This window comes from Ruditapes philippinarum, unplaced genomic scaffold (genome assembly GCF_026571515.1).
Source record: "Ruditapes philippinarum isolate M1 unplaced genomic scaffold, ASM2657151v2 ctg2529_1_1_1_1, whole genome shotgun sequence".
Lineage (NCBI taxonomy): Eukaryota > Metazoa > Mollusca > Bivalvia > Venerida > Veneridae > Ruditapes > Ruditapes philippinarum.
In genome coordinates this window covers 18,147-46,011 of record NW_026865887.1, presented here as the reverse complement: position 1 = coordinate 46,011, position 27,865 = coordinate 18,147, and the positions used below count along the sequence as shown (strand labels likewise).

The window sequence follows — 27,865 nt, the reverse complement described above, 5'->3', positions numbered from 1 at the left end:
TTGTCCACTTTTTGGTAATTAACGTAAATTACTGCTGTTTGCGATATGAAAATAACTTTTGCAATATTTCACTTTAAACTACATTTTAAAAATGTTCATGAAAATTAGCATGAGGCATGCTGCGTTAAGATGGAACACTAATATGAGTTGTTAAAAGGCTACATCTAAGTAGTATATTACTATAAAGTGATTACACTTTAATGGTACACTGTGTATACTGTGACCTTGTCGTGAACTGTTTTCTCTGAAGTTTTTTTTAAGAGTTGTATCATTGTTGAAAACATTTAGAATGTTAAAGATTTAACTCTTCGTCGTTTACTCTATGAAAAACTGTTCTTTTTTTTTTTAAAAAAAATCATCTGTTCTGCTAATTGTTTACAAAGAGCAATTCCCTCCCAACCTTTTGTTTGATATCGATTCATTCTCGACTATTATGAATTCTTCTTCTTCTGAGTCATTGCCAGTCATAAATAGATAACGACAAAGGTCATCTAAATTTAGTTATCAGTTATCTATACACAAATGTATAGTATTCCTTTCAATGTTGATCTTTATAGAAAAATTATCAGGAGTTAATATTGCAAGCAGAAATGTAAATTTTAATTAGATTCAAATATTACTTAATTATACACGTATATATACATACATGTATATAGAGATAACTGGATATTATAGAAGTGCTTATTTCTTCAACAACAATTTGCTTTTTAAGAGTTGTAGTGCACGGCTGATAAGATTAAATATGCGCAAGTTAAACAGTGAATTAGGCCAGCTTCCTATTTGCTTCTACTTTTAATATTGTGTATACACGGAAACTAACGGAATATACCGAAGTTTCACGAACTTATGACGATCAAAAAACTAAATATAGAACTAATTGGAGTTATATACATGAATGGCATGTGGGATGAGATGAGATGAGCTTTTGGACATTATTAAATGAGTATTTAACTCGTATGATAAAATATCACGACAGTGAACATACTTGACAAACAGAAAAACCCGGATGTTTTAAACAAAGTAGTTCGGTATGTGTATTTTGTTTTATCTTCATTATCTTTAACATAAATATAGTTTGTTTACAAAAATATGCATTAATCAGGACACTCCATTATTTTCTTTCATATTTTTCAAACTTGATCTTGATCTGATAATTTGAATCTTAAAAAGATAAAAATGTAGTATTTAAACTGAAAATCAGATACTAACTTCAGGTTACCGTCTCTAGTTACTCGTTTAAATTTATTAATTTAAGATCTTTATGATAATTATATTGACACAATGTGTACGGCGGGTTGCTGTTTTTTGTTGTTGAAAAACTTGTTTAATCGTAAATATTTACACTGATTCGATGAAGATTCTTTTTTTAGATTTGTTTGCTTAGTGTTTTACATTAATATAAAATCGTTAAAGTTTAGTGATTCATACAATAGTCAGCAATGCATGTTAAAATGTATAAAATATATTTTAGAAATTGCATTTATATAATTATGTCAGATGGATGTCACATTTTTCTCATACCTTAAAACGTGTTACATCCAGGGGCGTACATACTTTTTGTGTATGCAAATTTATTGAGCAATTAAATATGTTCAAAGGATTTTAAGAAATTGTGGGCAGTCAAATAAACTATACATGTATATATATTTATTTTACGCTATTTTGGAAAAAGTGTAGAGCGCGGCTTACACCACCTGTAGGAGGGTACGCCATTGACTTCTTACCCCTTTCTCATTGAAAGAGTGCATGATAAAAGACACCAAATATTGAGCTTTTGATAAATTGGTCATATTGTCGCAATACCAATATGCAATACGTGCAACCAACTCATTTGTGTTGCCAAAAAGGGTGAAATTATCATACAATAATCTCCCGTTTATCACCAAGAACAAAATTACTATCCAGCAACCTAGCTTATACCATCAATTTCGTGTAATAGTAAACAGGTGTTGTATAAGTCGTCTGGTTAACTTAATATGTAGGGTCATTTTAGTTGTGGTTGATCTACGGTCATTCGCACTGCACCTCTACCCTGGCATGTACAGAAGTTTCAGTTCCTAAGGAAAGTGCAGGAAACTAGTACTGGTAAACTGCTTGACAGCCTGCCCAGGAACGATCTGAACTGTGCTCTGGTAAATTCAATGTAGCTTACTGTGAAAAGTGCCACCACCACCACCACCACCATCACCACAGGTGCTGGATAGTAATTATGTTCGTGATGATAGCTGGGAGATTATTTCTTTGCTTATTTATTATTGGCAAGAGAAATGAGCTCAATGCCTATTATGTGGTTAAGCCACCACTTTTTACTTTAAAAAAGAACGCTGTGGTTACTTCCGGTGAAAGAAGAATCTCTGTACTCGTTGAACTGTCCACAAAAAATGCAACGACTTACACTCTTATAGATTGCGATTCCCTCATGAGCTTCCGGTGGCGATTGCAAAAATGACTGATATTTTACATATTCTCATGCCAAATGTGATTATTAAGTGGGCACTTAAATCGTGGTCAATGTTTTTATCCATTTATCCAATTATCCATCTAAACTCCACTTTTCGTTTGTACTTTGACCCTAAAATTATTTGATAAGATCTTGACGAACCAACATGTTTATTTCCGAGCTGAATACAAATACACATACACATTTTGTTTGAGTAGTACTTTTAATGCATTCACATGTAATGACTCCAAAACTGAAATGTTTACGTAAAGAAAATCTAGCCACCGCATGCTAGTGTTTGTTAAAAAAAGACATAAACACAAAAGAAACTACAAAATAGAATTTATCTAAACTGTTATTGATTCTTTAGAGAATGATAATGAAAACATTTATTCAAAGCAAATTAAAAAGAAAACAAACCGGTGTCACTGACCTCGTTTTCGAGTTATCTGCCCTTGAATTTGAAGAGTTTGCTTTCTTCAAGAGCAGATAATTCATTAGATTAACATGTCTTATTTTTTCTTCTTTTCAAGTAGCTGACTTCTTTCAAGTGTTGGTATTAACCATGATGGAATTACATGAAATTTTGTATTATGACCAAGGATTAAAGTGATAAAAGTTTTGTAAAACTTCTGTATAAATTATATGCCCACAAAATAACATGGAATAACATAAATAAATGAAATTCAAGGACAGATAACTCGAAAACATGGCCTGTGGACCCGCCTAATTTTTTTTAGCTTAAAATGTTCTGTTTTGTTATTTTATTCTAAGTTCGTTTAAGTTTTAAATAAATTCCTTTTTGTATGTTTCTTTCTATTGACCCTGGCATGCATACGACTTACTTCTCAAACGGAAAGGGACGAAGTGTCCCGAATTTTAACGAGCTTTTAAACGCTGTCAATATGTGAAAGTTTCGCTATAAAACTATTCGGTCAAAAGATGTTTAAACTGATCACTTTGGTATAATGATGAAAAACTTTAATTTTTTTCCTGTTTGCATTCCTCTACCCCTCAATATTTATAACGTGTCATCCATTACACCCATCACAAACAAATTAAGAGTTATTGACTATTTTCGATAGCTGCTTTTCATGGAAGGTGCATTGAAAATATGAAATTTTAATAATTATGCAATCCTCATCTTTGGTCATAATGTATTCCACATGGATGGATTTTATTTCCCTGCGAATTGTTGGTGAATTTCAAATTATCTAACTATAATAGTTTTAATAAACTGCCATAAAGTTGTGAAATGCTAAATCATCAAGCAAGGGCGATATTGTTTTGTCTAAAGTAATAACTACAGTTTTTCTATCATAACGCTTTATTTATTTAATTCCCAGTATACGTTCATATTACTCTGACAGAAGGCTATTTTTGCTTATGATATATGACCATAAACGCAATCGTCCCTTAATTAACCAGATAATGAAAGGATTTAATTCTAAACCAACCATAGCTTTAATTACAAATTATATGACCATATCTGATTCGCAAATACAAAATAAAAATGACCGGCTATATTATGTACGTTAATAGAAATTGTTATGTAAGAGAAATCTTCAGAATCAAATATAAATGAAATGGAAACATACCTGTCTAATAAATATAAAAGTTCATGTTTTAGAATCTAAGGCACATATTTTCTCACGAATTCCACTATAATCACAAAATACATGTAAGATATATTTTTTAATGCTTCCGTTTTGAGAGAGGAATCGAACTATAGTAATTTTTGTCAAATATACTTAGTATTTAAAGATAATTAATTTTAGTGAACAGAATTTTTACTGCTGACCCTCTTTGTTCACCAAAGCTCATATATTTTCAAATGAACCTTCACGTCGCTGTTGTTTACTGTATATGTAATATATTCAAACTTAATTTTCTAGGTTATTTTCTTATTTCAAAATCGAACGTATACTTCCTTTCCATGAAAAACAATATCCTGATTAAAGAATAAGCAACTTTTATTATATTCTTATAATGAAATAATAAGAATTATTGAGGAAATTAATAAGATGCACATTTTCAGTTTCCGTTTTTTTTCACTGTAAATAATTATTTAGTCTGATCAGGATCCATGCTGTTGTTTACGTAGACGTAAAGATAGCGAACGGCGTGGATCCTATCAGACTGTGCTGATGCGCAGCACGGTTCTGGATCCATTGGTCCAACCATTACGTGGTTCTCTTGACGCGGCTCATAATTTATTTAAGTGATTATACAACACTTTATAAACTAATTTATATGCTTAAAAATTAAATGTTGTAAAACACTAGCTTACATATTTCTTATCATTATTTTACTTCCGTAGGGCAAATTGAAACTTAGCGTTGCCATTGCATAGTATTTAACATTTACGCTTTTGCACACGAAACTTTCAGTGCTTTGTTCTTCTTGTAGACAACCCAGTGTGCACACAGCATGTTCATTATTAGCAACTTGACGATGCTAATTCGGATAACATATAACTTTGAAAACTGTAACTATTTTCACAGGATTTAACATGTAAGAAGGTAAATTTGGTAATTATAATAGTCGTAATTGGTAACAATGTAACAAGGCTCCAATGGTGCTTGCTGTACGACACCAGTCATCTTGAATTTTGCGGAACAACAACGCGCATCGGAAGTCATCAGATCCATGCTGTTCGCTTACAAGTAGAGTAACAGATAGCGAACGGCGTGGATCCTGATCAGACTGTGCGGATGCGCAGACTGGTCTGGATCCATGCTGGTCGCAAACCCATTACGTTGGTTTTCTCGTGACGCGGCTCATATATCTTTATTTCCAGTGATTATGTACAACACTTTATAAAGCTAATTTTATATTGCTTTTAAATAATAAATGTTGTTAGAAAACACTAGCTTACACTTCATTTCTTATCATTATGTTTACTTCCGGTAGGGCAAATTGTAAACTTAGCGTTGCCACTGCATGAGTACTATAACATTTACGCTTGTCGCACACAGAACTTTCAGTGCTTTGATTCTTCTTGTGACGATCACACCCAGTGTGTCAACACAGGCATGTTCATTATTAGCAACTTGTCGAGGTGCTAATTCGGATAACCATATAACTTTGAAAACTGGTAATTATTTTCACGAGGGATTGTAAATGTTAATGAAAGGTAAATTTTTGGGTAACTGTATACATAGTCGTAATTGGTAATCAATGTTAAAAGAAGGCTCCCAATGGTGCTTAGCTGTTACGACACCAGTTCATCTCTTGTTTATATAATTTGGGAACGAACAAACGAACGAATAAGTAAGTAAGTTAATAAATAAATAAATAAATAAATAAATAAATAAATAAATAAATAAATAAATAAATAAATAAATAAAATTTTAATAAATAAATAAATAAAATAATGACTGACTTGAATGAATGAATGAATGAATGAATAAATGAATGTACGAGCGAGCGAACGAACGAATGAATGAAATAAAATAAATGAATGACGAACGAACGAGCATAACAAAATAAGTAAATGATGAACGACAAACAAACAAACGAACGAACAAACAAACGAACGAACTGACGAACACACAAACAAATGAATAATGTATGCTTAAAAATTTAAGAAAATGACGAAAGCTTGCGCTACATGCATAAAATATGCATGTTTGTCACAAACTATAGTACATCATGTTTAATTTTCTTGTTTATACTAATATGTGTATATAATCTATAAGATTTATTTGATATATGTATGTCGCGACATAATTAAGATGTATTTGGTTTTGTAAACAGACGACCGATATATATGTCATTTTATTCTGGTATTCATATACTTAAATAGCGTTAACAAAACATCGATTTTACAGTAGTTTTATCTTTCATAAATCAGATAATAGATACAAGTTCGATAAAATATATTAAAGGCCTGCCGCGACCATATGTTGCAAGTGAGTTATAAAAATGGTTTTGGTCTGATTCAAAGTAGGCCATAAAATGTAATCTTTAAACATCTTTTCCTCTCCTCAGTAATGTTAATGCTTCAAGTTTAACTATTTTGCACCCATCATCGCCTTGTGATCCACTTTAAAAAGCAATGCCCTGGATGTGTGTGGGTGGGGGGAGAGGTCAAAAATGGCCTCCTTGGGGGTCACTTAGTTTATATAGACACATATGGAAAAGCGCCATCAAGTCTTTTTGTGTGAAACTACTTAGCAAAGCACTTAGAAATTTGGCATGTTGCATCGAAAAGTGAACATCTAATTCAAAGAACCTTTCTTGTATATATATATATTTATGTCTTACTCCTAGGGTAAAATAAAAAGCTCCGTTTTCGAGGTCACTATACTATACTGAACTGTCCTCTATGTTTAGTGAGGGTCCATCCGTCCTTTAAGGCACCAAATGCAGGTTGTGCTGTCGAGTACGGACCCCAGACATGCCACCAGTCATACACACGAAGTTGTGATAATTTTAACTCCATTATGAATTTTCAACCAAAAGTAGGTTTTTGCCGGGCCACTTAGTTTACAACGACATATAAAGAAACTACAATGCCCAGAGTTATATTCCTGGTGGACCTCTTAGATGTATAATGTCTCTGGGGGTAAAGAATGGCCTGCCCCTGGGTCGCTTGCATGCTACATGAAAATAAAAGTAAAAATCTACTCATATATTTCAATTTCTAGATATGTGGCTTGTATTTTCTAGTGGACCTCAATTAAAGTTTTATAAATTAAGCCGCCGGTATCAAAAAATGATAAGTCTGAATGTGACCGAATTACTTTCTTGTGAATGTAAGAATAACGTCAATTTTTAGCAATAAATCACAGAATGAGCGGTCTACGGTCATTACGGCTCTCCTAATAAATCCTTTAACATTATTTAAACACTTTATTTAATTCGATTATTGTTATGTCGATACTTTACTTTAACAATACAGAAATACGTCGTTGTAAGTCTTTAATGTGTTCAATGTTGCATGTAGATATATGCTTCATGGATATATACAGCGGATTTAAACTTTGACATAACAATTAACTTGGACTGCTCCCAATTCTATTTTTATTTAAAATATACGCCTGTGATTTCTTTGGATTTTCGTTATTTTTTTTACTTGTGATATTAAACTGATTTAGCTATATTTTACGTTCCGTACTATAGCTGTTGTTGCTGAGGTATGGGTTTTCAGTCACATTGATATGGTGGGTGATTTGGTACGCTTTTGTACGTCGCGTTGGCGTCCTGTCTCTAGCGCGGCACGCCAAACGGCGCGTTGTCGTGCGGCGTGTTGTCTTGAAGGATTGGCTTATAAGCCAATAGACAGGGCGACTTCGCGAGAACGCGCCGCACGACAACGCGGCTTAAGGCGTGCCGCGCTAGAGACAGGACGACTAGGCGAAAGTCCGACAACGCGCCGTTTGGCGCTTTGTCGTGTTGTCGCTAGCGCCAACTAGACGCACAAAGGCATTCCAAATAAGCCACCATACATTGACACTGTTTAATTATGTAATATAGCGACCCACCGGTTTCTTCCAGCTTGGTGAGAAAATATCAAACATGCATTTAAGGTAGTCAGTCACAGGTGTGAGCACCCCACGTTTTCCGCTGAATATCCTGTTAACAGTCTGGGTGCCACCTTTTGATCGATCTGCAAACAATTGCGGGATAGATGAGAAAATATGACCAAATTCCTTTGTGTCTGACTGGATTTGCACGACTGTGAGGATCAGCAATTTTAACCTTTCAGCAATAATATCTTCGTTGAGTCCTGTTAAAGTTTTTGGCGTCCGCGCCGAAGCGCGGCGCCCCTGTATGGAATGAAATCAGATTTTGTGAAAGGGCGACAGCAACTTCTCGAGCCTTTATTAATAGGTTATGTAATGCGAAAGTTTATAGTTAATGCGTAACTAAGCTAGAACTATTGAGCTGGTGGATTCAAGCAAATTGGTATATTGTTACAAGAAATATTATGTCATGAGTTTTTTTTTGGAGTTTTTCAAAAGTTGATTATTTATCTGTATGTGTCACACATCGTATGTGTGTATGTGTGTTTTTTTCTTCTTTAATCATTCTGATATGTTTGTCAAATATAGCCTGACTGAGGTAAAGTAACTTGTACAATACAAAGTGTTATTGGTGACCAGTTAAAAATAATAAAACATATATAAATACACGGCATAGTTCACAAGGTGTTTCAGCCAATCAGAATTAGAGAATTTTCTTTGCATTATTATACAAGTGATAATTTGTATTATTTCTTGGTGAAAAATGTTACCAAACAGCCATTTAGAATAATTATTTCATGGTAGGTTCGTGTTTCTTGCCTTCACGTAACCTTTCCACGGTACTAATACCCCGACATATAGATGTATGTGATGTAAAAAAATGCGGTGTATTAGCAAATAATAATAAAAGAGAATTATCAGCCATATTTGCGAAGAAAGCAATATTGACGATATGTCAGTCATTACCAATGAAAATGTATTGTCCAATCAAAATTAACGAAGGTCTATAAATAGAACATTTGTATATGCACGTGCGACTTGCATACCTGAGAGTCTGCGAGAAGTGCATTTTGTAATTTGCTTGCAATGTTATTGCGTGATAAATAACATGGAATATGGTTACACAGTTTATACACACAGTATGTAAACTTATTAGTTACTTCGTTACTTGATACATGATACTTAATCTGATTTGAAATGAATTTCGTGATGTATAAGTTTATGTTATATTACCTATGCTTGCTAAAACTATGAAATATTATATGTAAGGGGCTTATTTTGCAACACATTATTTTACAGAATATTTTAGATAAGTGTATCAACTTTAAAAATGAAAACTTAATTACAGTGGATAATTGTAAATTTTAAAGCTGTTTTGTTATTAAGGATTTTTATTCATAGAAAAAATGCGTCAAGCAGTTTATAGGAACGTAATTTGTACAATATCTAAGATGGAATGTTTGCATATAGTAGTGGGTAATAAAATAATGTAAGCGTGTTTCTTATATAATACAGTACATATGTTGTGTATTCTATGTCATGCGCAACTTTTCACATACCTATCTACTAGTATCTAGCTTAAATAACATTTTTATTGCGAGTTTCTATGATACAAATGTTTTCTTACATATCTACTTTGTTCACGCTTAGATGATATATTCACAGTCCATTAACTAATACGTTCATAACAAAATTACACGTGCATTTGCTGTAAAACACACATATTTCGCGCAAAATTAATTTGTGGAATTTACAAACAATTTGTTTAAATTGTGTTTAGTTAGAACAAATCACAACGCTGATTAAAATTAGCAATACAATACATTACAGTACAGTACAATACAGTACAGTGCAGTGCAGTGCAGTGCGGTGCAGTGCAGTACTGTACTGTATTGTATTGTATTGTATTGTATTGTATTGAATATAACCATTACATGTGAAACATATAGAGGATATTTGTTTGTTTGTGTGTAAGATGAAATTTTATTTCATCGAGTGGGTTTTAAAAACAGTATTCTCACGAGTGGCGTAGCCACGAGTGAGAATACTGTTTTTAAAGTTCACGAGATGAAATAAAATTACATCTTACACAACAAACAAATTTTCTTTTTATTTTATGCTAAAAAACAAGTTTAAACGAAATTTCCATAATATTAACATAAATATTAAAATCTGTTTCCCCATTGAGAGCCCAATTTCGTGCGAATTTCTCATTAAAAACAAGAAGTCTTGAGCTAAAAAATAAGTCCGACAATCAACATTAAATGACAGTGATATTATTTATTTTGTTTAAAAAATATGAATGATCGCTTGTTTTAATAATAAAAACAAACAATTCGTGTAGGAGAAAATTCCAACCATCCATCCATATTTCTGTTACTTACTGCGAATTTATATTAGACCTGGCTTTGTTAAATGTAAGCGGCAGCCATTTTTTAAAGTTGTGTATTTCACGGGAGGAAAATAATTGTGTTTGATTCAGAGGGATATCATTTGGAATTGTTAGTCATACACACTTTTAAAAGAAAGAAAACATATTTGAGGATTGAAACAGACAAAAAATAAGTGTTGACAGATGTGAAAACATGAAAAAAGCAGCTATGAAAATGGAAGACTTGGAACTTGCTCGGAACGCTGGGTGGTTTACTTGTTCTACGAGCTGTAGCTGTCATTGCTGTTCAATTTTTCATAAAGCATACGGCAGTTATTACTCGTAGGATACTTTAATATGCCCAAATGTCATCAAGAGCAGTTTGCATGTGGATGTAATGTATTTTTCAGACTGTAAAAATGAAACAAAAAATTTAGAGACGAAATTTGGTGATTGGAATTTGAATGAATAGAAGTAAGTTTTCTTCTTTTTATTACTTTTGACGTTTAAGGTATTTATCTATTTCAGCTTTGCTTTTTCTTTAAACAGTCTGACATTGTCAGAATTGTCAGCAAAATAAAATTGAGGTACCACATGGGGAAAATCTTAAAAAAGTAGTTTCGTCATTGAAAAAAGTGAAATTATATTTTGATAATTTTCACTGTGAAATTACCAAATATAATTTTCACGGATAAATCAGTAATCCACTGAAAAGCATAAAATAAAAGGAGATAATTGCTGACCTTTTTCATATAAACTTTGTCATTGTTGAATTATTAAATATTTTAATTTTTTTCCAGAAAACTGTAACTATACATGAATCAGAAGGAATTGAGAAGAATCCAGAGTGTGTTCTATCTATACCGGTCAATATTTACGACATGTCAGTGTGCGGAACCTATATCGAACTCGTCACATAGAGACACCATGCGATATAAACCAGGCACATTTAATCTACTAATTGTATTTGATCAACTTAGTTGCATTTAATCAACTTAAAAAAACACCATTAACCTTAATACCAATATAGAGACGGAGTCTCTCAAATGCATGTGAAATTGTTACTTGTTGTAGCATTTTTGGGAGAAAAATGTCCGTAAGGGGTGTGCATGCATGTTCGTAACAGCAAATTTAATATCTGAAATGAGGATTTCTTTTGGGAAATTTATACGTTTGAAACTGCCTTGCCTTTTCGTATTTTTCCTTTTCCTGGTATTTTACATTTCTGGAAGTTTATACTGGATTTTTACTGAGAATTATTTGGGACAGTATAATTTTGTGGAAATAAACAAATGTCCGGTTTGTTATGGCGATTCTCTATGTCAAACGTTACTCAAAAATCAAGTTCAGCTTTCAAACATAGCTAAAGTAAGACTTCTTGATATTTTTGGAACTAATGCTGAACGAATTCATCATGCAACATTGAATACTAAAAATCTTGGTAAACAGGAAGTTGTGCTTAAAAAGCTTGGAACGCACCATGATCTCAGTGACTTAGACGCTTTAATTTGTTCAAAAGCCAAGATGGCGGAAAACTGTGACGTTTCTCTTGCCGTTTCAAGATTGTCATTTGTCAAACAAAGTGGAGATGATTCTAAATTCGCAAAATATCTGCGAGGGTCATCCAAAATGTTTTTCTGTCCGTCCACAAGACTCGTATCAGAACTGTTTAGCAAATATAAGGAAAGGTCATCCGACGATGAAATGATGGTAAGGGATAGGGTCAAAATTTGGTCAACGGCTGTCATCAATCAAGAGCCACTCTTATTACAGGTAGGTACAACTTTATTAACTCTTTTACTTCATTAGCGGCTCAGTGGACAACTGTAGCCACAAGTCTAGAAATTTAAAGCTCTAGAAAAGTCATTGAGAGAATGTTTCTATATATTAATTTATTCAATCATATTGAAAGAAAAGAAAAGTTCATTTTAAAGATTATGAAGTAGAAAATATTAACAAGTTAAATTGCTTTCCATGTAATTTCTACGATAATCATCCAAAGTTTGCCGGTATTACAATGATTACTTTATCAACACGCTTCATCCAAATATACAGGAAGTGACGTATTCAACGGATGTTTTACTTTTTCTGATTTTGATTTTCTTACAGATGTTTCCGGTAGCAGATGGTTGGCCTTTTCCGGAGTATTTTGGAGCTTGTGGCCGATACGTTGCTGTGGGAAACGGAGGAAAACCGTTATCTGAATTTTATAACGCTAATTGGTCAGCGAGGGTAAGTCAAATGAGCCGTGTCACGAAAAAAAACAACATAATGGGTTTGCGACAAGCATGGATCCAGATCAGCCTGCGCATCCGTGCAGACTGATTAGGACCCATGCTGTTCGCTATCAGTTTCTCTACTTGTTATAGAGTTCGTAAGCGAACAGCATGAGCCCTGATCAGACTGCGCGGATGCGCATGCTGGTCTGGATCCATGCTGCTCGCAAACCCATTATGTTGGTTTTGTCGTGACACGGCTCAAATGTATATTTATTTAGTTGGTATCACAAAGGAGAAAGTTTTTCACTGGGTGTAATCATTTGTTTTGACGTAGAAAATTAATTTTCAAAATGAACTAACGTCCACAATGCACATACAAGAGTAAAGTTATCATGAATGTAAAGAAAACATTTGAATGACACTCTTGCATAAAAAGAACAGCACACACAGCTATACATATGAAGATGAAAACTATGAAAATCACTTGCCGTTGTTGCACGTTTTTTGTATGCGTGGCTCAAAGCCCGTCGCCAAGTCAAAATAATGCAATGAACGTCAAAACATAATAATTTATGATATATCATGATTTTTTTTAAAGAACTAGCGTAATTTGTTATGATTTGTATGATAAGTGTTTACCAATGGAATTTGTTTATTTATTTTTAAAGGCGTGCATTCGAATGCCATTGATGTTAGGATTTTGAATCAGGCCCGAAGTGCCTGCGGATAACGCAATAAATATTATATGTATTAATATCTTGATATATGGTGATTAAAGAAAGCTAATGGAAATTTGTTTAACTATAATCAACTATAACCAAATAGTTTACTTAATGTTTAGAGGTTTACAGACGTCATCTAAATGACGTAATAAAACGTGCCAACGTTTCTGTCATGAATATACTCGAACGTTCTCTTTGGGAACCACGAAAGGCTCGAGAATATAACTTTCAAGCTCAGGTACGCTGCAGTAGTCTACAAAGTAATATTATTCGAAACTAATGCAAGTATGTGACCAAAATATTATTTGAAATTTCTTCTTTTCAGGCAGATATAGCTTACAAGCTGGTAAAGATAGCAGATGTGCTCACAAATAACAAGGCTGACTTTGCCCTTTATCTCACTGACGTCACCGATGATAACTTCGCGGTGAATGATGACGGCAAAGTGACGTTGATAGATCTGGAAGACGTACTAGTCGTAGATAAATTAGCCGTCAAATCCGGTAACAGTTTAAAATTTAACAAATGCATAGTAAATCAAAGGGCTGCAAGCTCTTTTCTGATCTTTGCAATCTAAATCATACTGACTATCTGTATGTATTTTCCTATATATAAGTTTATTTTTATATACTATAATTCATCTTACGCAGCGACTGCGTTAAGATTTTTTTTCTATAACAGTTTGAGATTGATACATATGGAGTTGCATCAAAAATCATTTATTATGACAGCCACACTTTACCCTTGCATATCGTGGCTACTTCCTTAAAAAGGACACTAAAAAAATAGTTGCCTCGACTAGGATTTGAACCTTAGGCCTCTCACACCCTAAACGAGCGCGATACGAGCGCGATACCCCTGCACCAGGTGAAGTAATACGTAATATGTAGTCTGAATAAAAACAAATACATTGTAATTCTAAATTGAGAATTTCCATTTCGTGTTTGTAATCCTTATCAATTTCGAGTTATTTTGTTCACGATAAACCTGTTTAACACTGATAAAAATAATTTAGCGAAAATCTTCTCGCCAAAACAGTCTGACATGTATATATTCCACTACTCGGCAGTCAGATTTATTTGTGTACCTTGGAGTATTCAGTAATCGACATAGCTAAAAATAGCATTTTCATTGATTAAAATGATATTCATCCGCAAATTTGTGATTGTAACCTCATATTTCTATTGACTAATCTGAACTTTCAATGCACTTTATTTTGTCTTTTAAATTGCTGGTTTTTAAGCAGTTTTTGAGTGAGAACTAATTTGCGTTGTTAGGTCAGTTAGGAAATTTTGTGTTAGACCGTGGATGTTAGCTATGTATTTACTGATCTTGCGATTAGAAAATACAAAAACCTTTGTAATGATACTTATTTATTTGTATATACGCCCTAAGGTAACCGCTGTCGTATTTTGGTATTGGGTTTATACGTCATTCCATCTATCTGTCGGTCTGGGCCAAATCCAATTGTTTACGAGCTTTATTCCGTCCACAATTTAAGTGAAAGAAGAAAACCACATTAACCACCAGTTTTAATGGTAAATTAGAAGAATACAACATATAGATATAGAAATAAAAGTCCAAAAATATGTGTCCATCTGTCCGCCATATCGATGTGCGCCAAAAAGCTTGAACATTTTCAGTGATAAATCATAATTATTAAGGAGGACGTTCATGTAGATCCTAATGTCAGTAGATCAAAGGTCAATGCCACTGTTACGCTTAGTTGAATATCAATGGCCGCTCAATGGCCGCTCGATATCTTCTTGAGCAGAAATACGTCTAGTTGGTGAAACATGGTAGGGATATAACCAATGGTCAGTAGGTGACCACTTCTGATTTTAAGTTAATTAGAACAAATGTGAAGGTCACAGTGAAATTAAGTGGGAAATCCATGTTCGCTCAATAACATGAGAAGTAATTTGTCTGATCAATAACTTGATCTGGTTGTTTACTTTATATATATTTATTTTTTCAATTGTTTGCATTTATTTTACAGCGTATACCTCGGACTTAAATTGCTTCGGCTGACGGAGCTCCTGTTTGATATAAAAAAACTTCTTACTTATTTTAGAGATACTAATATCCCCATTTCAATAGCGTTTTTGTATCAATCGATTTATTTAGATTTTGCAACACTGTAAAGCCAGCATTGAAATCTAAGAAATGTCTAAGCCATTTGCTTTCCCTTTACTTGAAATGCATATAATCTTGTGGTCTTTCTTAAATTAGGAAAGTTCGATATTTGCTGAAGACGAAATATGTAAGCCGAAAGTGTAAAACAGTTATGGTAAATTATTCAAACTTACTAAAAACGGTGACTTGGAAACCATGAAATTTGAACACGTTATTTAATCTTATTTCAGCTAAACTTCCGGGATGGCAAGATGTCCATGAAAGTGTTTTTGTCGACTGTCCAGGAAAAAGTTTTAAATCATGCCATTCCTTTTCCGAAGTTAATTTATGTAGTCACATGACTTCAGATCATAACTATTACGCCATCTGCCGGTATATACTGACAAGACACTATAATAATAAAGGTCAAAGTTTGAAAAATGGACTGCTTCACGATATTCCGCAAAATGTCAACGAGGAATGGGACCTTGAATATTTACTCAATGAATGTGTTTCCCCGAAAAGACAAAGGGGTCGGATACAGGTCGTACATAAAATACTTGAAGCATTAGATAACATAAGAAGGTTATGATAGACCCAACAAATTATTTGATATTGTTACTTCCATGTCATCCGTTAAAAAATCAAAAGCCCGAAGGTATTCGAAATTGTACTCCTTGCACCGGAAAGATTCATTGGAATGAATGATCTTCAATGACATACGCTGAGTTGACATCCGGGCATTCCTTAACAGGATATTGTTCGCATTTATGCTCTTTTTGCATTTTAGTCAGTTTGACGGCCCCCTTTTTGTGTCTTACTGACAAGTATCTCGGTAAATATATAATGTTTGTGGTGCTATGTTGCGAAGCACTATCAGAAAAAACAATGAGACAGAATTGATAATTTATATAACATTAATTGTGATTACAGGAAAAAATATGTTAAAAGAAATTGACCTCGTAAAATTGGCATGTATATGCAATTATCTTAACTTTCGAGGATGTTTCAGCGTTTGTAAGACTAGGAGGAGTCTAAAGAGTCTTGTCATCTAGAAGCTTTTCAATTATATAACATATCTCGGAAAGTGCCGAAGTAAGCCGAAAATGTATGGGCTCTCGGTAGAGATAATTAATTACATTTCTGGCGAGAACTCGCCCTCTATTGCATAAATCGATTGGCTTTATGCAAATGACGACGTACATACACTGTGATAAAATTATGTATTGTTTTCTACGTTTAATATTTTGTAAATGTGCTTGCTTGTCTATTTTGTAATAATTGACCAGTAAATATGTATGTCATACTTTATATTTATCGAAATGGAAAACGATTAAATACTTTAAATTTGTGATTAATGGCAAACTTCTCTATGAAAAGCGTTACTACAATGGAAGATATCTGATGCCTTATTCAAACAAAATAAAATTGATAAACACAAATGTGAATCGTATATCACCATTTCCAGAAGCATGCATTTATAACATATATTTCCAAGTTCAGTCAAAACTGTGAACAAAGGTCGCCCATGGGAGAGAGCAAACAGGGCCTTTATAGACAAATGAACTTTATTTGGAGGTTACATAGTTCTTTGTAGATATGAATGAGTTTCATTAAGTGACCTTTATTTACTGAGTGGTTTTTGTTCGTAGATGGTCTTTAACATATGTTTGACTGTATCGAACTGTTGGATGCAGTAAGATAAAGTTTAGAACTAAGAATATACGTAAGCAGTAATATGACATCTCAAACAATAATTTAGTATGCTCACGTAAATGGCATATAACTTCTTATTTTACGCTCCTTGATCTTTAATACCAAATAAAATCTTTTTATGTCGTGTGTGTTGATCACCTTGATTACGACTATATGTTAGATAAATTATATAAAAATTCGCAATGCTATCTTATCAAGAATAAAGATGGGAACAATCTATTTGACACTCGAACCATTGAAAGATTGTTTCGCAAGTCATCCTACTAACAAATACGTTCATACCCCTATTACTGGTTGGTTTTAGACCACTATATGCTTTGATGATAATGGTATATAAAATGTACATGCATTTTAAATGTATCCATTTGTGTTTATTATTTGACAATAATGTCTCACCATGAAAAATCCTCCGTTATTTTAGGGGCGAATGAGCTTAATAGCATTGGCTGACTGACATAAAAGATATGTAGAACCAAACACCACTCTAAGTTGTAACATTAAAGCAGAGAGGTCGCTGTAAAACTTGTGACAAAAGATTGCTCACATCTGGGATAAAGCCGCATATATTAATATTATATTGAATAGTTAACAAAACAAAATGTTCAACAATAAATTTATTTATAAAAAAATCATGTATATATGTAATAAATCGCGCTTAAAATATATTGAAAATTTATTTTGAAATTATTTTCAATCTGATTCTGTATTTCAAGCCTGTTTATCAAATGAATATTTACCATTTGTCATTTTCACAAGGTCGGCACCTTTACTTTCACTGGTGCCAATCTCAGTATTCTCACTGTCTTCAGTGGCGTTTAATCGACCAGGTCCAAGCCATGATAAAATAACAGGAAGTAGTAATAGCGCATGCGCAATACCAAACAGTAAGACAAATGACATGACCGCAGCGAATGTTCTAAAAATATAAGATTTTGCACCAACCAACACAATGATTCCAAGGATTGATGAAATTGCTCCGTGAAAAATTGGAGCTCCAGTTTTGTCAATCGCTTGTTTGACTCTTAAATCTCGTGATTTCCCGTCTGAGATCATATAACCGTGACATATATGTGCTGTAAAGTCAATAGAAAATCCTATACTCATTATCAAGTGGATCATTGTAATTGAACTTAAAGCCACGTCAAGATAAATCAAGAATCCAAATACACCGGTCATAATCATTGCAACAGCGACAGTCACGAAGACAATCAGCACCGGATGTGGCATAAAGATACACGTGACCACAAAAACAGCTGCAAGAGCTATACCGACAGTCTTTAGTGTTTGACCCAATATAGCTACATACTGCTCATAAGGTACAAAGTACGGAGAAAAGGCAAAACATTCTATTTCTGCAGCGTTTGCAATCTCTCTTGATTTTAACATCATATTTCCCTCTGCTTGGCTGTCAACCATATCATCGGACATGACGTATACGCGTGACGTAACGATTTTTGATTGGGTCCTGTCTACAATTACGTCATTTTCGAATAAGGCATATTTCGTATCCTGTATAAAACGTAAAAATCCTGCAATGAATTCCTTTTCACTGCTGTCTTCATAATACGATGTAGCTTTATACGTTTTTAGCCAGTTTACCTCGAATGTGTTATCGAAGTAACTATTTGATTGTGCATTTATAATCAGATCCTCTATCAGCGCATGCGTATCGGGATCAGAGTATTTGTACGTTTTCGTTACTACAAAAGAAACCGGTGTTTGACGAGTGAAGTATTGCTCTTTCCAGTCGGCAAACTTAAAATAATATGAATCTTCAGCCACTAACTGTGTAAAAATAAGTCCTTGCTTTAAATTGATACACCCGTATATGGAAGCCGCGAGGTACGCCATAAATAGCACAATAATTCCGATCTTAAATGGCGTTTTCAGAACAATTTTCGGTATAATCCACCGAGGAAGTTTGTCGACGAAACTCTCGGCCTCATCACGGTTGGTTGGCGGTCTTCCACCACAACACATGATGTATCTGTCCGATTGTCCTTCCTCTTTTAATTCCTCTTTAGTTTTGATTCTCCTACATGATCCATAATGGCGGTTGTCTTGAACCCGGCGTTCATTTATTGCCATACACGCCGCAAAGAATGTCACGTTATTCAGATAGCAGAAAATGACAGCTGCACCTAAAACATAAAGATAAAACTGGTAAGAATAAATAACAAACTGTTGTCTCACATATTTTCTGACAAGTAGCACAGTATAGTTTATTCAAGAAATCGCTGTCGCTGTGGTCCTAGCATATAGTTATAGACTTGATGTGGTACTTACATTAAGATTTTCAAGACGCATATAATAAGTATCTACGAATATAAGATTATCACAGAATGTGTGTTTTTTACTATATTTCTTATGCATTTTCAAATCTTTGTAATTTATCCTTTTACTTTATTTCTTCTATATTGTCAAATCTTTTAATATTGATAATTATGTACCTGTATAAATACAGAAGTTTCTCACAGCGATGAAATTCGAAGCTGCTCCCGCCATAAATGCAATAAGGTCAGTAAGGGAGGTTATTGTGATCCCTACACCGGAAGCTCTCATCGTGGCCGCCATTTTGTCTTCAACGGTTTTGTGGATCTGAGCGCCAGATAATCCAGACAATAAAATAAACATATCGTCGATTCCAATACCTGATTACGATGAATAAAAAACAATAAGTTTCCATTAAATAATTTAGATGCAGATATTTTCCAAAAACAGTTAAAATGATGTGGTCTACTGTTGAAAATGAGCACATGTCATACATATAACTTTTGATCTATAAAGTTAAAAGTTTTAAACATTTTGTTTAATTCCATATCAAATGTTTCATTCAGAACAGATTGAGCTTCATTCTTGACAATATTAGGGCTTATAACCATTAAGAAAAAAACGTAAAATGGCAAAACGTTCCGAATAAAAATAGAATCTATTATTATCGTGTTATTGTTTATGTAATTATAAATCGTATGTGGTGTATAATCGATATGTTAATAACTTACCCATGATCAGAAAAGGTATAACACCAACAATGCTAACAAAATGCACACCAACAGCAGCACAAAGACCAAAACTGGACACAATAGCTAGTCCAGCAGTTAAAACGCCCCCAAAACCTAGCCACATTCTTTGACCAACTTGGTCTGTAATTCTACAAAACAAATACATATACACGATTATTTTTGTCAATTAAAAGCATACTAGTATATTCTTTAAACAATAAAAACACAGAAACGTTATGTTTATTTTCAACATTATAATTATTTACATGTACTCTTGTTGGGATGCGCATATCAAGAACATTGTCGTAGTAATCCAGGAAAACGTTTTCAAAATTATAAAATCATCTTAAAGAAAAGCAGAAAAAAGATTTATGTTGACAGTTTTTTTTTTCAAATGACAAGACCAGTCTTGACAGGTGGTATTTTCTTCATACTACTTGGATTTCGCAACCCAGTCCTTACATCACTCAATGAGGTTTGGGCATATTTGGGTATAGCCTTTTGAATACAAATATACTTGGCGCCATAAATGCCAGGCACTTGCCCAATTTGCCGTAGTATGTTTCTAGAAGAAACGCCGGGCACAGAATGTTGCTAAGTGGAATAAAACATCGCTTGTTTTTGTTGCCATACAATAACTAAAATAATGTGACTAGATAACAAACCAACCTGGATGATAAGGTCGCCACGCATGCGTATGTTATCATTAAGGTCATTGTGATAGAAAACAGTGTAATATCTCCCTTAATGTTCCTGTCCAATTCCTCGTCCATTGAATTAAAATGTGAGTAGGCAATATCAAAATTATCCGACTGGAAGGTCTCCATATACGCCTTAAAATCATCCACCTTTAACAGAAATAATCAAAATAAAAACATTTTTACAGTTTTTTAACTATGGCTACATACATGTATGTACAAGTTTCATAAAGCTAGAAATGCTCATTTGTAACTGAGCCAGAAATTCGATAGAAAGTTATAGGAATAATCTGTTATCATGTTATACAGATAATACAATGTTTAAAAACTTATTAAACATTTCTGAATGCTATATGATTGAAATTGACTATATTGTAATCTTAAGTTGGGTTAGCACAAATTAATATCGCAGCATATTTCCAATCTTAAATATTAATGCATTGAATTCTAAGAAAAAAAAATCTTTAAGAAGTCTTAACTGATATTAAAGTTTTATAACAAAGTTCATGCGAGTAAGCTTAAGATAGCTTCCCTTAGATAATCAGTATTCGACAGACGCGGCGGAAGTTTAAAATTGAAAATACAAATATATATTTACCCAAATTTCAGCAAGTTTAGTGTATTTATCATTGTCAGTTCTGATGATGTAGTCAAGATTGATGAATTCAGCACTAAGCAGGTAATTCTCATTGTCGTCTGTCACTATCGTACCTGGTGTAGAAGATAAGATAACTGAAATTAAGGCCTGAGGTGTTGCCTTTTCGGTTTGGGGAATCAGAATTGCAGCCACCATTTAACCCTGCGTGATTGTAAGAGGCGACTTAATGGGTTTAACCAAGCGACTAAAGACCACTGAATGAGTTTGAATTACTGGAAGTCTATGCATCTATTATCACCAGCAGGTGAGGTGGTTTTGTCTCCTTGGTGTTACTTTAAGCTTGTATCACCCGGGGTTAGCAAAACTCATAATATTATTCTTGTTTCGGCGCCATATAACGTAAACTGTGTCGGTGCGCCACACTATTCAAATGAAGAAGCGGAAGGAGCTGGGAGTTGTTTATAAGTGCTCAGAGCCATAGTCTTTAATTTACTGAACAACAACACAGACACTCCATCTTGGATTCGAACTCACAAATCATTGGTTGGCAGAGATTACAAGAAAATGTCCCCTTACCCGTTGAGCTATCATGACTCGATTTTAAAGGGAAAGGTGGGTTGATCAAGCAATGATCCCGATGTTTCAAACAATATAAATTCATATAGAGAGCCAAACCGGGCTGTTTGGGTGAGGCTTTACTGTAATACTGCCTTTTAAATGTAGTCTTCCTATCAGAGCTTGAAAAACATATCATCCAATGAAACATTAATGCTACATGGCCCTAGATGAGCCAAAATATTTCAACAAAAATAAATTTCAGAAAAATGTACAAAGATTTTAAGAAAATTAAAAAGATTCAATTAATAATTTACATGCTATATACGATAAAGGCCTGATTTTGCAGTATTTATCACCATATTTCTGCCGCGCTTCTAACGAAGTAAGGGCTGTTTTTTTTCTTCTTATTTTGACCTTACGTCGATGCAAGTGATGTGTGCAATGTGTAAATTATTTTCTTTGTTCGATTCACAATATTTTACTTTTAAATACATTTTAAAATTTTCAGGAAAATTAGCATGAATCTTTATTTTTTAATATGCTATACATGATTACAAACCTCCTATATCGGATTTATAGTTAGTGGTTCCAGTCGGTGTTGTAAACCTGGGATATGTAATCTTGTTTGTGTCGACGGCGGCCAGAAATTCCGGGTCCCAAAACAGTTCTCCATCAACATCACAACGGTCGTTTACTTTAGCGCATATGTCGGAATACTGTAAAAGTGAGATTAAAATGAGTCGCGTCACGAAAAAACAAACATAATGGGTTTGCAACCAGCATGGTCCAGACCAGCCTGCGCATCCGCGCAGTCTAATCAGGATCCATGCTGTTTGCTGTCAGTTTCTCTACTTGTTAAGGATTTGTAAGCGAACAGCATGGATCCTGATCAGACTGCGCGGATTGCGCAGGCTGATCTGGATCCATGCTGGTCGCAAACCCATAATGTTGGTTTTGTCGTGACGCGGCTCGTTTAATCTGTAATATCTTCAGTGAACAGAAATTAATAATGTTTTAAGACAACAAGACAAAATCTGAAGACCCTGCTACTGAAAAAAATACAGTAAAATACTCATCTGTTATTGTAATTTTGCCTTTATCACTTACAATTTAACTGGCAGCAAAATTATTTTGTGATTTTGTGATTTACCGAAAAAACACGAAGATTCCCGAAGTATACTTATTCTTTGATACCTTGATACGCGTTCCATCCTTGCCAATTGCTGTAATGTTCTGTATAGCATTATTCAGTTCACGTATTTCTTCCAGCACTGTTCTGTTCATCAGGTTACCATAGTTAGATTTTATTATAACCTTGGCCCATGCCCCATCTTGCAACAGCTGCAGGGAGTTGAAGTTCGATCCGCTGAGGTCGGGATACATTCTCTTCATTCTCTGTACATCGTGACGGGCTTGGGTTCCTTTAGACATGTAAATTTTGATAATTCTTAAATCTATACATAGTAACGTTACGATAGATGTAGTTTTTAATACATCTTTCATGCAACTGTGTCTTTGTGCAGTTGAAATAGCAAAAAATCCTTATAAACATGAAAACGTAATATAAATGTATCAACATTTAAGTTTCTTTTCAAACAAAATTAACCAGCAGTACGATATGCTACTTAAATTAGGCAAAATACATGTATATAGGCTTATATCTGATAATTATATGATACAAGGCAATAAATGACATATTCTTTCGGCATACACACCTTGAGGTAAATATACATTTTCAGCTTCAATGTTTGATTTCAGTCTCATCATTCCGACACCAAGCGCTCCATTGACAATGATGGCAACTATGATGATTTTCCACGCATGCGCAGCAACGAATCTTCCGTAACGCGCAAACGCGCCGCCAATCTTTCGTTCAACACATTCGTACAGTCCATTTAATCTCATTCTGAAATTAAAATGAAAAAAAAAAAAAATATCACCATGAGTAAATATTTACCTATACTTTAAACTAAAAAATATCATGATAAACTAAATGTATTTTAAATTTTGGCGGAGGGTCTTTCCTGATTCATTGAGTTAAAATACATAGAAACAGTAATATACAAAATGTACTTTGTCTGGCTTTAAATAATTCGATTAAAGAACAGAAAGCGAAATCATTGTTGGAAAACATGCCGTACACATTTGAAAAAAGTATTGAGCATTTGCTGTATGATAAGTACATAAGATTCGACATGATTCCTGACTTTCAATGAAAATATGTTTAGGATTGAATAACTTATTATGTCCAGTACATTCACAATTATTTATTTTCATTTTAAAGGGTTTTATAAACTGTTAAGTGACCCTCTAGTTTTGATGATATTATCATCCTTCAAATGATTTTTTCTTTCATTGTTTAATTTAAACGAATATTTTATTTGCTGGCACATTGATTACGGTCAAAAGCATGGATACAAATTCCAAAGTCAAGTCCGAAATTATAAGTATTTCATACCATTTCTGAAACAGATACAAATTCTTGTTTGTTTTTTTAACTTTATTTTAAACTGATTCAAAATACTTGACATATCATAGGTCAGAAATTGTTAGTCTTGGAATTATAGTCCAAAAGAATGGTTATTGGATGCTAAATAGAAGTGTCGGATGTCTCCTAAATGAGACAAAACTTAAGTCGCCATTACTACATGCTGGCTCTTTCACATTTTGGTGATCTGTTTAAATAAGAGCCATCGACACTTTCCTTATAGACTTCTCCATTCCCCCCAGAGGCGTGCACGTTGCGGAGAAGGCACACGGCAGGTCAAGGTCAAGTCATCTTAAGTACCAGAGGTGACTGGTTGACCTGTCGTGACTAACTCTGGAGGGTTGGCGCTAATGAGAGCAGTTTTTGTTATCGTCAGTCAGGAACATGATGCCTTGACAGTATTGTCGTCTCCTCTACCACCAACGAACAAAGAATGGGCTACCAGGAAGATTCAGCTTGACAAAGACGTCCCCGATGAGACTTCCATAGTGGACCGGCAAGGATGATATATAGGACATATAGTTATTCCGGCGCCGAGTATAAATAAATTCAAATACAAATCCCTTATAGAGCCCTAGACCAAAACACCAGAAACGATGTGAGAAAAATGTTCTACGTGGCATAGCAGCATTCGATTTTGGAAAAAAGCATATTCCTTTTAAAATGGATATTTTTCAGAAACTGCGTTTAGCTTCTTCAGATTTGTTTTGGATGACGGCTCTACAGCAGAAGTGTCGAGGGCTCTGATTTATGCAGATCGAGATATCACCAAACGTGAAAGAGCCGGTTTTAGTAAGGCTGCAAATGCAATGCCGTTATTTTCTGCCATAAAACAGAATGAAAATACTAGTCTAAGGAAACAAACTGTGATAAGACATTTATTTTTCATCAAAGGCTCATCAATGCTTATTGTCTTATAACACAATTGTAGACTTCCTAAATAAATGCAAATAAATGGCATTTTGTTTCGTTCGTTTTAATTAAATAATTCATTATAAAATTCACGTGGCGCGCTCATTTAAACACAAACATCCTCGTGACCACCACAATTTATAAAGACACGTGACACGTCAACGTTGATGTATGGTAATATGCAATGTATTTTATTTCTGTTTATTATATGCATAAGTGATTGATTGAGGAGCATCAGGTCAAGGTGAACATCAAACAAACGAGACAAGGTGATTTATATCCACACAGTTACATGTCAATATACAAGTAGGTAAATGTACCAATATGACAACTTAACAGGCTTATGGCGCTTAACTACATTGTTGGATTTCGGTAAAAGCAAAATGAATATTTCAGATCAAGTGGATTGCGGTATCAAATCGTGCCTTTTTAACGTTCTCGTGTTTTACATTACATACTGCCTGCATATGTATATTTGTAAGTGTACACGTAAGTAAAAGTTTGTAGAACAGTATTTAATTATCATTTTCGGAACGATAATTTATGATACACTAAGCTAAAATTCAATTATATACAAATTTTGATATTGTATCACAAATTCATATCACTTTTGAACCCTACTTTTCTTTTCTATGATATCTTTAACAGAATGTTTATTTATACTTTTTATAGGTGAAAATGTGGCGTTTCAGACAAAGATAAAGAAAAAATATGAAAACAAAAATATTACGAAATGTTAACTGCCACTTTCCTAAAGGAGGTAATTTCGGATTTATTTGAAAAAGTTACATGCATAATATACTTTTTTCTATATCAACATCGTGTGCTTTCAGTTCATTTTTTCTATGCATTTCGCATTTCGCCTCTACCTCCAACCCCACAATACCACCAAAATAAAAAGAACAAACAAACAAACAAACAAACAATAAACTGTTATCGCATACGCATTGGAGAATATAAAAACTTTAGATGCTTATCTTCAATATATTGCATCACGTACCTGTTCCTTAGTCCATACGTTTAAAATGACAATGTATTTCTGCTATTCCTAAAACTTTTAAATACTTGCTTCTTTATAACAAAAATACCAATACCAATTCAATATAATTCTAAACATACGTAAATACCTGATAATGTATGAATTATTTCCATTCACTCAGTAGCATATAGCACTCTAAAATTTATCAACTTCTGAAGCTCAGACTGCATACACTGTCAAACATGAAGCAGAAACACGTTACGTTGTTACGTTACGTTAGTCACCTGACATGTCTAAATTTACATATATCATGTGACGCGTTACTTGTCAAGTATTTGACAGGTAAATAGCAGGTTTTACATTTATATACCTCTATTAACAGCTTAATTAACGTGAAAAGTACACAGAATATAGTATTGCAAGAGGTCAACGGGAGTTACTTATCTTGATTTCACCTATATGTATTATGCATCCAAATTAAAGATATAGTATGCTCATCCTTAAAGGTCCATACTGCCCCAGAAATGCTTGTACTTAAATTTCTTAATAGGATTTTTATTTTCAGTGTACTTTTATAGTTTCAAAAAAGATCCTCATTGGTCAATTACCAGAGCCATCTTTTTCTTTGGATGCTCTTTGGCAATTAGTACAATAACAGTGATTTAGTATTTAGTATGGAAGTTAAAATACTACTTTGTTTACATTTTGTTACTTTTGTAACAAATTATTTGAGCCGTGACACGACAAAACCAACATAATGGGTTTGTGACCAGCATGGATCCAGACCAGCCTGCGCATCCGCGCAGTCTGATCAGGATCCATGCTGTTCGCTTACAAACCCTATTACAAGTAGAGAAACTGATAGCGAACAGCATGGATCCTGATCAGACTGCGCGGATGCTCAGGCTGGTCTGGATCCATGCTGGCCGCAAACGCACTATGTTGGTTTTGTCGTGACACGGCTCATTTCACATTTAGTGCAAACAAGCATCAAACATGCTCTAATACCGTTATATAAATGTTATAAAACTCATGTTTGCCCTTTCTAACGAAGTAATAATTTATTCGTTTCTGACGCAAAATGTGCCTTTACGTAAAATATTTTAATCACAGAAATGTATTGAAGTCTTTGAAATTCTTACTGAATATGTCTTATTTGAATAAAAAATGAATAAACTATGTATGGGAAGCGTTCCATATTGCTGGTCAAGTCAAGTTGCTGCCAGTTTTTTTAATGACACTATACATGTACATGTACCTGTATATGCATATTATGACTACTCATAGTGTGTAGAATTTTAAATATAGCATATCTAATTCATGTGAAGTAAAACATGTTTATTTTATATTAACAAAATCTATGTAGCAATTATCAATATTTTTAATATCAAATTTGAGCATAGTATATCTTAAACAACAACAACAACAATGGCAACATAAAAAACATGTAAGAACAAACAAACATTGTATGAGTGATATGTCAAAACAATTAAAATTACATTCAGGGCTAATTGTTAATTGTTAACTGATTTATACTATAATATTAGTAGAACTTTCTTCTGAAGTCAACAGACAC

General features: G+C 33.8%; 2 protein-coding genes across 3 annotated transcripts; one reads left to right on the top strand and one right to left on the bottom strand.

Annotated features, from left to right (window-relative positions):
- The first annotated feature begins 589 nt into the window (after positions 1-589).
- On the top strand, positions 590-16,780 carry LOC132730658 (divergent protein kinase domain 2A-like). Of its 2 annotated transcripts, none has more exons than XM_060716633.1 (5): positions 590-1,028; positions 11,083-12,055; positions 12,392-12,514; positions 13,549-13,726; positions 15,590-16,780. In XM_060716633.1, the coding sequence occupies exons 2-5, from the start codon at positions 11,396-11,398 to the stop codon at positions 15,928-15,930; spliced, it is 1,302 nt and encodes a 433-aa protein (XP_060572616.1). In that variant the 5' UTR covers positions 590-1,028; positions 11,083-11,395; the 3' UTR covers positions 15,931-16,780. The 2 variants fall into 2 exon arrangements, with proteins under 2 accessions (XP_060572616.1, XP_060572617.1); XM_060716634.1 differs by lacking the exon at positions 590-1,028 and adding an exon at positions 8,974-9,050.
- An 864-nt stretch (positions 16,781-17,644) lies between these two features.
- LOC132730657 (patched domain-containing protein 3-like) lies at positions 17,645-26,590 on the bottom strand. The gene is made up of 9 exons (XM_060716632.1): positions 26,438-26,590; positions 23,626-23,816; positions 23,105-23,331; positions 22,470-22,626; positions 21,353-21,465; positions 20,726-20,904; positions 20,057-20,205; positions 19,505-19,705; positions 17,645-19,195 (listed from the first exon to the last, which is right to left on the bottom strand). Exons 2-9 carry the CDS (start codon positions 23,813-23,815, stop codon positions 17,763-17,765), a joined length of 2,649 nt encoding a protein of 882 aa, XP_060572615.1. The 5' UTR covers position 23,816; positions 26,438-26,590; the 3' UTR covers positions 17,645-17,762.
- Between the last annotated feature and the right edge of the window lie 1,275 nt (positions 26,591-27,865).

Bases quoted from the DNA above. Each gene is read 5' to 3' on its own strand.
- LOC132730658 (XM_060716633.1), top strand. From the start codon at position 11,396: ATGTTCGTAACAGCAAATTTAATATCTGAAATGAGGATTTCTTTTGGG. The intron at 12,056-12,391 runs GTAGGTACAACT...ATTTTCTTACAG, and splicing joins AAGAGCCACTCTTATTACAG to ATGTTTCCGGTAGCAGATGG. The intron at 12,515-13,548 runs GTAAGTCAAATG...TCTTCTTTTCAG, and splicing joins ACGCTAATTGGTCAGCGAGG to GCAGATATAGCTTACAAGCT.
- LOC132730657 (XM_060716632.1), bottom strand. From the start codon at position 23,815: ATGAGATTAAATGGACTGTACGAATGTGTTGAACGAAAGATTGGCGGC. The intron at 20,905-21,352 runs GTAAATATATAT...TTTCTGTTAAAG, and splicing joins CTAAACTTGCTGAAATTTGG to GTGGATGATTTTAAGGCGTA. The intron at 19,196-19,504 runs GTACATAATTAT...TTTATGTTTTAG, and splicing joins AAACTTCTGTATTTATACAG to GTGCAGCTGTCATTTTCTGC.